The sequence below is a fragment of the Eublepharis macularius genome, chromosome 5, assembly GCF_028583425.1.
Source record: "Eublepharis macularius isolate TG4126 chromosome 5, MPM_Emac_v1.0, whole genome shotgun sequence".
NCBI lineage: Eukaryota > Metazoa > Chordata > Lepidosauria > Squamata > Eublepharidae > Eublepharis > Eublepharis macularius.
In genome coordinates this window covers 76,469,437-76,479,989 of record NC_072794.1, presented here as the reverse complement: position 1 = coordinate 76,479,989, position 10,553 = coordinate 76,469,437, and the positions used below count along the sequence as shown (strand labels likewise).

The window sequence follows — 10,553 nt, the reverse complement described above, 5'->3', positions numbered from 1 at the left end:
AATATCAGTCTTTCATAGTAAAACAGAGACAAAGGACGAACAGGAGGTAAAATTTTAAAAAGGGAACCTCAGGGCAGGAATTTTTTTTTGCTACTTTTACACTCCTTCCTTCTTCTGTAAAGTTCCAGAAGCTATGATTTTTGCTTTGAAAACATCGAAAGGGCTCCTATAGTGTCAAAAAAACCTTAAAGGTCTGGTAAAACATTAATTTACTTTTGCTTAGAGTAGCTTGCCAGCCGCCCTTGAAAGGGTGTGGGTGGCGGCGCTAGGTTCTTTTGCATTTTTCGACTTGAACATCGAGTCTGCATCTGTATGTCGGGGAATGGCCATTTCTGTTGAATTGCCGTCAGTCACGCATCTTTTAAAAGAGAGAGCCGGGGACGAGCCCGGAGTCCTCTCCGCCCACCATATTTTACGACTAGTAAACGCTTGTTAAAGTTAGTATTTCAGTAAAGCGAAAGGGCGCGCCAATCCCTGGAAGTGTGGCGTTTGCTCTTTATCCCACTGAAAACAGCAGCAGCAGCAGCAGCAGAGGCAATTTAAGTAGTATACAATTTCGTTTTATCCCTATGCTTACCGTTGGAGGTTATGAGGCAGAAGGGTAATGAGGTACTTTGAAAAGGCGGGGGAAGGGTGAGAAAGGAGGCAGGCGAGACTTTCTCTTCCTTCCTTTGTGTCCCGCTGAGGCTCAGTTCGCCGCTACTAGTTCCTGCGCTCGCTCCCGTCTGGGCTCCCTCCTCTCAGCCCTCTTCGACTGGCTCCCTCTTCCCCGGGGCTGTGTGAGAAGAGTGTGTTTGTGTCTGGGCCAGCAAGATGGCGGCAGCAGCGGGGTCCAGTGCAGAGCTGCTGGGGGGGCCCGCGAGGGCTGCGAGCGCGACCCCTTTGGCCCCTGAGGAGATATCCCTCAGGCTCCAGACCACACGGCGAGAACTGAGCAACAGGCGCAAGATCCTGCTGAGGAATCTGCCTGCCGAGAGCAGCAGCCAGGTGGGTGATACAGCCCGTCCCATCGCCAGCCTCTGCCCGAGGCGTGGTGCAGGGCAGCTGAGGGCGGCAATGACCCCCCTCCTCAGGCTTGGGGTAAGGAAGGAACGGCCAGTAAAGGTGGTGGGTGGAATTTATAGTAAACCCGCAGGTGGACGATCCCTATCTCTAGGCTACGAGCGGAAGCCCCCCTGGTTCGAGCAGAGGCGGAGGTATCTGTAGGAAGTAAGAAGGCTAAGGGGTCTGGAAGCGGGGCATAGGCGGGCATCGAGAAGGGAGGAAGTGTGACAAGCCACAACCCCTCACTTCTAAAGTTTTGTGAAGGAAAAAAATGCAAACTTATGGAGGTGAGAGATGGATGTGGGTGGGAGCTTGTAGGAACCCCTGTCTAGCTGCCAGAGGCACACTCTCCTTTTTACTGTTTTTGGAGCATGTATTGTTGTTACCCTGTTTTTTAAGGAATGTAATATATATACCCTGATATTCCCTATATTCCTGATCTAATCTGTACTCTTGGAAGTAGGGGAGCAAGAACTGTGGTGTCTCAGTAAAGAGAGGAAGGTTATCCTGTAAACTAGAATGACAGAGCAGCCAGGTGTCACTTTTGCCAGAATAGAAAAGGAACCAAAGGAAGCAGTTTTTCCTTGTATTCTCTTGCCTGAAAACATGTTTCTATTCTCTTGCCTGTGGTTCCCATACAGTATCCCGCTAGCTCGTAGTCTTGTTTTGATTTTGGAAACAGTATGTTGCCAACCTACCCTATGATCCGTGTCTTTCTTGGTGTCTCTGTTATTAGGTATGTGAATTAATTTTTAATGACTCATTAGAGACATTACTCTAATGCAGATGGAGAGAAACATAGACTCAAGATTGTCTGAGATTACTATTTCCAAATGAAAATGTTGTAAAAAAAAAGTACAGGGTTGATATAAACAGCACACAAATTGCCTATTTATATTGCACGTGATTAACAAATTAGCCAGAGTCCTGTAGCTCCTGACATGTTTTACTGAATGCTGAACAAGCTAACTATCTCAGGAAGATTAACAAATCACTCCATATGCTTTCTTTTGTGGCGGGTAATGGGTGGGTTTAAATGTGTGTGCAACATTCACTTAAAATCACCATATTTAGTTGCAGAAAATGGTTACCAGGACTATGCTTCTAATGAAATATATTATTGTGATTAGTAAACTTTTTATTACACAAAAAATGAAAATGGTTTCAGATTGTTTAATAAAAAAAATTGTTTGGCAGCCTGAACATAAGAAGCAGACTTATCCAGCCATTGGTCCATTCAGTTCAGCGCTGTGTACTCTGGCAGCATTTCTTCAGGGTCTTGGGCAGGGTCTTTCACAACACTTGCTGTCTAAGACCCTTCTGTTCAAATTGAGGGTGGCAGAGATTAAATCTGGGAACATCTACATGCAACAAGTGTTCTCTAGCACAGCACTGAATCACAGTTCAAAGTCTGACTTAAACACAAATCTGACATAAGAAATTGCAATACTCAACCGTTGGGCAAACATTTTAATCTTCTTGTACATACTGTTGCAGATCTGAAAGTCACTGTTCTAAAATTCATTTTCTTTCTCTCTCTCACACGCATGCATGCACACAACATCTAAAGGAATATACAATGCTCAAGTGTTGAATTAGAACTCATCAAGAAATTAAGCACTTTTGTCATGCTGAATTAAACTGACTTGGCCTTCCTCACTCCTTATCTTAAATACTAATAGCCAGGTGGTTCTGATCTTGGATACTTAAATCTGGAGACTGGCGCCATGAATTGACAAGACCGATCTTCCTACATACCTAAAAAATGCCCCAGGTTTGCAGCAAAATCTGAAATGTAAATTACATTAAAAAAAACCCAAAAGGTAAAAGGAGAGCCTGTGGCTTTAACCAGATGGCCTCAATGGCTGTTGCTAGGTGACCATAACAGTTCAGCCAATAATACAGGCTTGGTTTCTGTCACTAAAAAGAGAGGGGGCAGGGCCATTTCCAGGGCACCTTTTGGCCTTTTAGGGAGGACTTAGGGGGCCATGCCCAGCAGCAACCACCAGGCAACTTAATACCATACAACTTGCATGATTCACCCAAACTTGGCTTCTTGCTACTGTTCAACCACAGCCCCTGTCCCCGCCCCAACAATAGCCAGCGTAGTGTAGTGGTTAGAGTCTCAGAGTAGGATCTAGGATAAAAGGTTCAAATCACAACTCTGCTGTAGAAACTGATTGGATGATTTTTTTTGAATAATTTTTATTGGATGAGGCAATATACGATAATTGATTAATACATTAAACTTATCCAAATTAACCCTTTTACATAGATATATACCCCACCCCCTCCCCTCCCCCTTTTCTTTGTTGACTTCCAACAACACTCGAACCCCCCATTTATTCATAGCTATTATTATTACACTATATTGCTATCATTTTTACCATGGTAAAGATCTTAATATGTTTTTCTTTCGTTAAAGTCTTTTTATATAAAATTTAAAATCCCTCCAAAGACCACAATTGTCCTTTAACATCGCATTTCTTTTCCAAATATTTCTTAAGTTTCTTCCAATCCTCCAAAAAAGTTTCTGGATCTTGCTCATTCAAGTTTCTAGTTATTTTATCCATTTCAGCCATGTACAACAGCTTCCTTGTCCATTCTTCAACATTCGGTATTTCTTCTTTTTTCCAGTATTGAGCATATAGAATTCTTGCTGCTACTAACATATAATATAACAATGTCTTATCCTTTCTATTAACCTCTTCTAAGTGTAAAGATAATAATATTTCAGAATTTTAAGCAACATTATATTGTAATATCAAAGACATTTCAGCACATATTTTAGACCAGAAGTCTCTAGCCTTTTGGCAAGTCCACCACATATGAAACAAAGAACCTTCATGCTCCTTACATTTCCAACATTTGTTTGATAACTGTTTGTTAGCTCTGGCTAGTTTTTTCGGTGTTAAATACCATCTATACAACATTTTATATCCATTCTCTTTAATACTAATACAAGTTGATATTTTTAGGGTATTTTTCCATAATTGTTCCCATGCTTCCATGGTTATTTCTTTATTACAATTTATAGCCCACTTTACCATTTGAACCTTTACTGTTTCATCTTCTGTAAACCACTTCAATAACAACTTATACATTTTAGATATTGCTTTATTATTATTTCCCAATAATAACTCTTCCAAGTCCGAATTTTTAATTCTAAAACCTATCTTCCTTTTATCTGAGTCAAATAAGTCTTTAATTTGCCTGTATTGTAACCAGCCATATTTGAATGGCAAATCCTCATTTTGTCTAAGCTTCAACTCATCCTTTTCTAGTATTGTTAATTCTTTGAGGGTAAGCCATTCCTTTCCCTGGTATTCCAAATTTGGGTTGATTACTTCAAATGGTATAATCCAAAGTGGTTTCCTTTCTTCTATGAGTTTCTTGTATTTAAGCCAAGTTAGCAATAAATTTCTTCTTAGGTAGTGGTGCTGAAACATTGCATCCATTTTATATTTTTCATACCACATATATGCATGCCATCCAAATAATTTATTATATCCTTCCAACGTTAATAACTTATGATTGGTCAAGGACACCCATTCTTTTATCCACACCAAACATATCGCTTCGTGATAAAGTCTTAGGTCAGGTAACTGCATTCCTCCTCTTTCCTTTGCATCACATAAGACTTTCATTTTTACTCTTGGCTTCTTCCCTGCCCAAACAAACTCAGATATTTTCCTCTGCCATTTTTCAAACTGTTTTTTATCTTTCACAATTGGTATTGTTTGCATTAAAAACATCATTCTGGGCAATACATTCATTTTAATTGTAGCAATACGACCTAACCACGACAGATTTAGTTTATTCCATTTTATCATATCTCTTTCCATTTGAGTCCAGAGCTTTTCATAATTATTCTTAAATAAATCTATATTCTTAGCAGTGAGCTCTATCCCCAAATATTTGATTTTGTGTACCACTTCGCAATTTGTTAATTCACTTAATTCTTGCTGCTGCTTCTTGGTCATATTTTTTGTTATTATTTTTGACTTCTTTTTGTTTATATAAAAGCCTGCCAAATCTCCAAACTCTTTTATTTTATCCAACAATCTTGGCAGGGTTTGTACAGGATCTTCCACTATAAACATCACATCATCTGCAAAAGCTCTCAGTTTGTAGGAAGATCCTTTTATTTTTATTCCTTTTATACTGTCATCTTCTCTAATCCTTCTCAATAATACCTCTAAGACCATCACAAACAAAAGGGGCGATAGTGGACATCCTTGTCTGGTTCCTTTCCTTATTTTGAAGTTTTCTGTCAGATCATCATTAACACTAATTGTTGCTCTTTGTAGTTTATAAATTGTTTTCACAGCTTCTATAAATTCATTTCCTAAATCCATCTTCTCCATAGTCGCAAACATAACAGTCCAGTTCAAATTGTCAAAGGCCTTCTCTGCATCTGCAAAGAAAAGGCCAACTTCCTTGTCTGGGCATTTGTCATAATATTCAATGGCATTTATCACGATTCTCAGATTGTCTTTTAATTGTCTATTTGGTAGGAATCCAGCCTGATCTTCTTCTATGAACTCCATTAGCCATATTTTAAGTCTACTAATATTCTTGCCATTATTTTATAATGGTTGTTTATGAGCGATATAGGTCTATACTTTTTAACGTCTGTCAGGTCTTGATTTTCTTTGGGGATCAGAGTGATACTTGGTTCATTCCACGTATCTGGGAGGCCTTTTCCTTGAAACATATCATTCATTATATTTTTTAAAATCGGTACTACGTCCTCCTTCATTACTTTATAAAATTTAGCTGTGATCCCATCCGGTCCTGGTGCTTTCCCAATCTTAGCCGCTTCAATTGCTTGTTTGACTTCTTCTTCTGTTATTGGAGCGTTCAGTCCTTGTTTCATCTCTTCTGGTATCCTTGGTAGATGGGCATTCATCAAATACCCATCTATATCTTGTTGATTCACTGTTTTCTTTTGAAATAGCTTTGCATAATATTTAAAAAATGCACGCTTGATTGAATGATGCTCTTTCAATTCCTTACCATCCTCTATTATTCTATTAATAATTTTCTTTTCCTTCTTTTTTTTCAATTGCCAGGCTAGATACTTTCCTGGTTTATTTGCTCCTTCAAAAGTCTTCTGCTTTAATGTCTTTTCTAGCTCTTTATTACTAATAGCTGTTATTTGATCTTGTAGTATTTTAATTTCCTGTATAATCGACTTTTTCCCTGGTCTTTTCTTTAATTGTTGTTCTTTTTTGTGATTTTTTTCTTGTATTTCTTGCCATTTCTCCTGTTTTCTTTCCTTGTCTTTACTATTGAGTAGTGTTAGATTTCCTCTTATTACAGCTTTATATGCATCCCATACCATCTGTGTCGACACTTCATTATTGTTATTTGTCAAAAAAAATTGCTTAGTTTCTTCTTTCAAATACTTCAGATTTTCCTGATTTTGTAATAAATCCTAATTTAATCTCCATTTAAATTTTCTCCGCCCCATTGTCCATTTCCATGACATTGGATTATGGTCTGCACTCACCCTCAGTAAAATTTCCACTTTTTTAGTCAATAAAGTCAAGTCCTTAGTTGCCCAAATCATATCAATACGTGAAAATGATAAATGCCTTGTGGAGTAGTATGTAAATTCTGAACTTTTTGGATTTTCTTTTCTCCATAGGTCTTCTAATTGTTCTTTCTGAACTAAGTCAAAAAAAGTCTTTGGTAACTTCCCTGATTTTTTGACAGTTGTTTTGGATTTTTTATCTAGTTGCAAATCCACTACACCATTGAAATCTCCAAACAATATCATCTGGTCAGATACATCCTGATCTAGTTTGTTCAATAAGTCTTTAAAGAATTGGTCTTTTGCTCCATTTGGCACATAGAGGGCTATTACCAACATTTTTTTTGCGTTTACATTTACTTCTACAGCATATCTTCCCTCTTGAACCTGAAAAATTAATTTTGATTCTACAGTCTCATTTATGTAAATTACTACTCCTTTCTTCTTTTGTTTGGATGATGATACATATTCTTTCCCCAATTGTTTATTTTTTAAATATTTTATATCTATATCTTTGATATGTGTCTCTTGTAGGCATATTATATTGCAGTTCTGCTTTTTTAGCCAATGAAAAACTGTTTTTCACTTTTGGGGTGAGTTTAGTCCATTTACATTCCACGATATTAATTTGTACTCCATATTGTTAGATTTTTGGTAATTCAGGAAAGTCCTCTGCATGTTCCTGTACAAACTTTTCCATCTGCTCCTTTGATTTAATAACAATTCTCAGGGCTTTGTATTAAAAGCTTACTCCTTCTGGGATTTCCCATCTATATCTAATATCTTTATCTCTTAGTTTCTGGGTTAATTCCCTATATTTTTTTCTCTCTTGGAGAATCTGTTTTGGCACTTCTTTCATGATCTTGATTCTACTGCCCTCTTTTATTAAAGGATTTTCAAAATGCTTTTTAAGAATCTCCTCCTTCATTCTCTTTGTCACTAGTTGGACGATTATATCTCTAGGTAACTTCCTCTGCTGTGCAAAAGCCGAGTTGATTCTGTATGCCAAGTCCAGATTTGCTGTTATTTCTTCCTTTTCTTTCCCTAGAAATTCTGACAATATCTCTGTCATCTGTTCTTGTGTAGTTTGGGTCTCAGATTCCTGGATGCCAAGAAATCTTAACTGCCTCTCCGTCGCCTTGCATTCCATCATTGCCACTCTTGTCTGAATCACTTGGTTTTCATGTTTCATTTCTGCTTTTATATCATTTGTCTTTTGTTCTACCTGTACCACTTTCTTAGTTGTTGCTTGCAAGTCCTCCTTTACTCCCTCTATATTTTTTGCCAGTGCAGCTACATCAGCTTGAATAACATCTCTCATCTTTTTAAAATCCTTTGCCAGCATTTCTTGCATCTTCTGTAACAACTCTTTATGGTTCTCTGCCACTTTTTCCCCAATCCTTCAATCGTTGCTTCTACTGAGGCTTGCCATTCCTTGTCCGCTCCTTTTTTTCCTGCCATCGTGGGACTCAGTTTTGAGCCTCCCCACGTATCTACCCTTCTTCTTAAATCTGTGGTGGATCGTTTAAAAGCTTAGGTTATCTTAATATTTGTTGCAGAAAAAAAAATAAAGAAAGTCCTTTAAAAATCCAAAATGTCGGGCGTTTTTTCTCTATGGTTTGTTTATAGCGCCTCTGTGGTTTCTGGCTTAACTTCGTACCTTAGTTAAGATGGCGCAGAAGGGAGAGCTACTATCTCTGCAGTGCCTCAGGAGTCATTAAATTGGCATAAGATTGTCATAACCAAGCTTCAGTAACAACTTTTACCAAAGAATAAGCAAAGGAAACAACACAGACAACCCGCAGAATTGGCAAAGGTAAAGATCGTTATCGGATTATTTAAAATGGATTGGCAACAAAAAGACCAAGAGAAAATAAATTAATGGACAGATTTTAAAAGAGCTAACGATTAGTAATAGAGGCAGTGTTAAATTGGAGACATTGGGAACTAAATAAGGACTAAAAACTTGGAAAAGAAATATTGTTTACACTTACTGCGGTTAGAATTGAGATAACCGGCGTGAGAAAGCGGAGGGGAACTAGAGAAACATCGCGAGACGGGAAGTTAACAGCAGAGCAGATAACTGGATTCCTAGCAAGGACAGCAAAGGGAAAGGGAAGAGGATCAGCGAGAAAGGTGTCACTCAGAAGCAAAACAAACACTTATTGGAGGGGCTACGAAGACAACAGGAACAGGAAGCTGATTGGATGATTTGATCCAGAGAAACACCCTCAGGGTTGTTGGGAGGATAATATGGAGGCAAGGAGAATAATATAAGCTGCTTTGGGTCCCCATTGTGGAAAAAGGGCAGTACATTAATACAGTAAGTTAATAAATATAGCTGAAGATGGGGTAAGTTGTTTAGTGAGTTTGAAGGAGAGAAGAGCATAAAGAAAGGGGAGCACATGGAGGCTGCCTGGAGGAGGGAAAAAGGAACATTATGGGCAAGGGGATACAGGGAAAAGTGAAGTATCCCCTACAAATCCTTGTAGGTTCCCCACCATACAACTGGGCCTGGCTCAGCAGGCACCATACAACTTGGCCATAGGGTAGAAGCTGCCGAGGAGTGGGGGGTAAAGAAATGGTGGCAGACAAAGGTGGGTGGGAAGGAGAGAAGGAAGCAGGAAAAGGGGGCTACTGTGGGGGACAGGAAAGGGAAAGAGGACATGGTAGGGGAGGGGAAAATGAGATGCCACCCTCTAGCAAGTCCTTTTGGGTCCCCACTTATAATTTCTAACAGGTCCCACATTTTAGAAACTTTTATAAACTATTCTTAACAGGTTGTATCCTACCATATCCTTTTACTGAAGTTAGTTAATTATTTGAAGCTTAAAATGATTAGTTTGCTCTTTACCTTTTTTTGGTCATAGATCCAGAGGGGTTAGCTGTGTTAGTCTGTAGTAGCATAATAGAAAAGAGTCCGGTAGCAGTTGCATCTGACGAAGAGAACTGTGATTCTCGAAAACTTATGCTACAGTAAAGTTGGTTAGTTTTAAAGGTGCTACTGGACTCTTTTCTATTTTACCTTTTTTTGCACTTTTGTTTATTTTTACCATGTAAGAGAGCAGCTAGAAACTCTGACCTCTCTCATTATCTGTTATATATATAACTAGAGAATCACACCTGATTTGATACCAGGCTTCTCTTTGCTCAACTTCTCCCCCTTTCCCCTCCTCCTTTTGCACCTTTCTTAAAATGAAGTATTTTTTCTTCCTTTCCATTGTGTCTGAGGAGGGGAGCTCTGACTCATGATAGCTCATATTGGAATAAATGTTATTAGTCTTTAAGGTTCCACTGGACTTCTGTTTTGCTTTAAACCTCCATCACAGCTGTGCCTCAAGATTGCTATAATGAAGAACAGGATGAAAACAGTGCAGCTGTGTATTTCCTCATAAGAAATCTAATAGACTCATAGAATCATGGGTCTTACAGACCATCTAGACCAACCCCCTGCCCAATGTAGGAACACCCTGAAGCATCCCCAACAAGTATTCATCCAGCCACTCTTTGAAGACTGCCAATGAGGGGGAACCCACTGCAACCCTAGGCAGCCAATTCCACTGCTGAATTGCTTTAATGTAAAGAAGTTTTCTAATGTCCAGCCGGTACCTTCCCTCCTGTAGTTTAAACCCATTATTTTGAGTCCTATCTTTTGCTGCCAACAGGAACAACTGCCTTCCCTCCTCTAAGTGACAGACTTTCAAATATTTAAAGAAAGCAAACATGTGTTCCCTCAGCCTCTTATTCTCCAAACTGAACATTCCTAAGTCCCTCAGTCTTTCCTTGTAGGGCTTTGTCTCCAGGCCCCTGGTCATCCTGGTTGCTCTCCTTTGTACCTGTTCAAATTTGTCCACATCCTTTTTGAAATGAGGCCTCTACAACTGCACACAGTACTCTAGGTGAGGCCTGAACAATGCAATATATAGAGAGACAATGACATCCTGTTATTTGGGTATTATGCCCTTGTTGA

The 10,553-nt window shown here is 38.9% G+C and overlaps 1 protein-coding gene across 5 annotated transcripts in view; it reads left to right on the top strand.

Moving 5' to 3' along the window:
• The first annotated feature begins 394 nt into the window (after positions 1–394).
• Positions 395–10,553, top strand: part of RAVER2 (ribonucleoprotein, PTB binding 2) — a 93,276-nt gene continuing 83,117 nt past the window's right edge. For 3 of the 5 annotated variants that reach the window (XM_054979838.1, XM_054979840.1, XM_054979839.1), the window contains exon 1: positions 395–987. In XM_054979838.1, coding sequence (XP_054835813.1) covers positions 814–987 — 174 coding nt within the window. In that variant the 5' untranslated portion in view covers positions 395–813. Of the gene's footprint in view, positions 988–1,279; positions 1,332–10,553 lie in introns of those variants that run through there. The other 2 variants (XM_054979837.1, XM_054979841.1) reach the window with 2 other exon arrangements.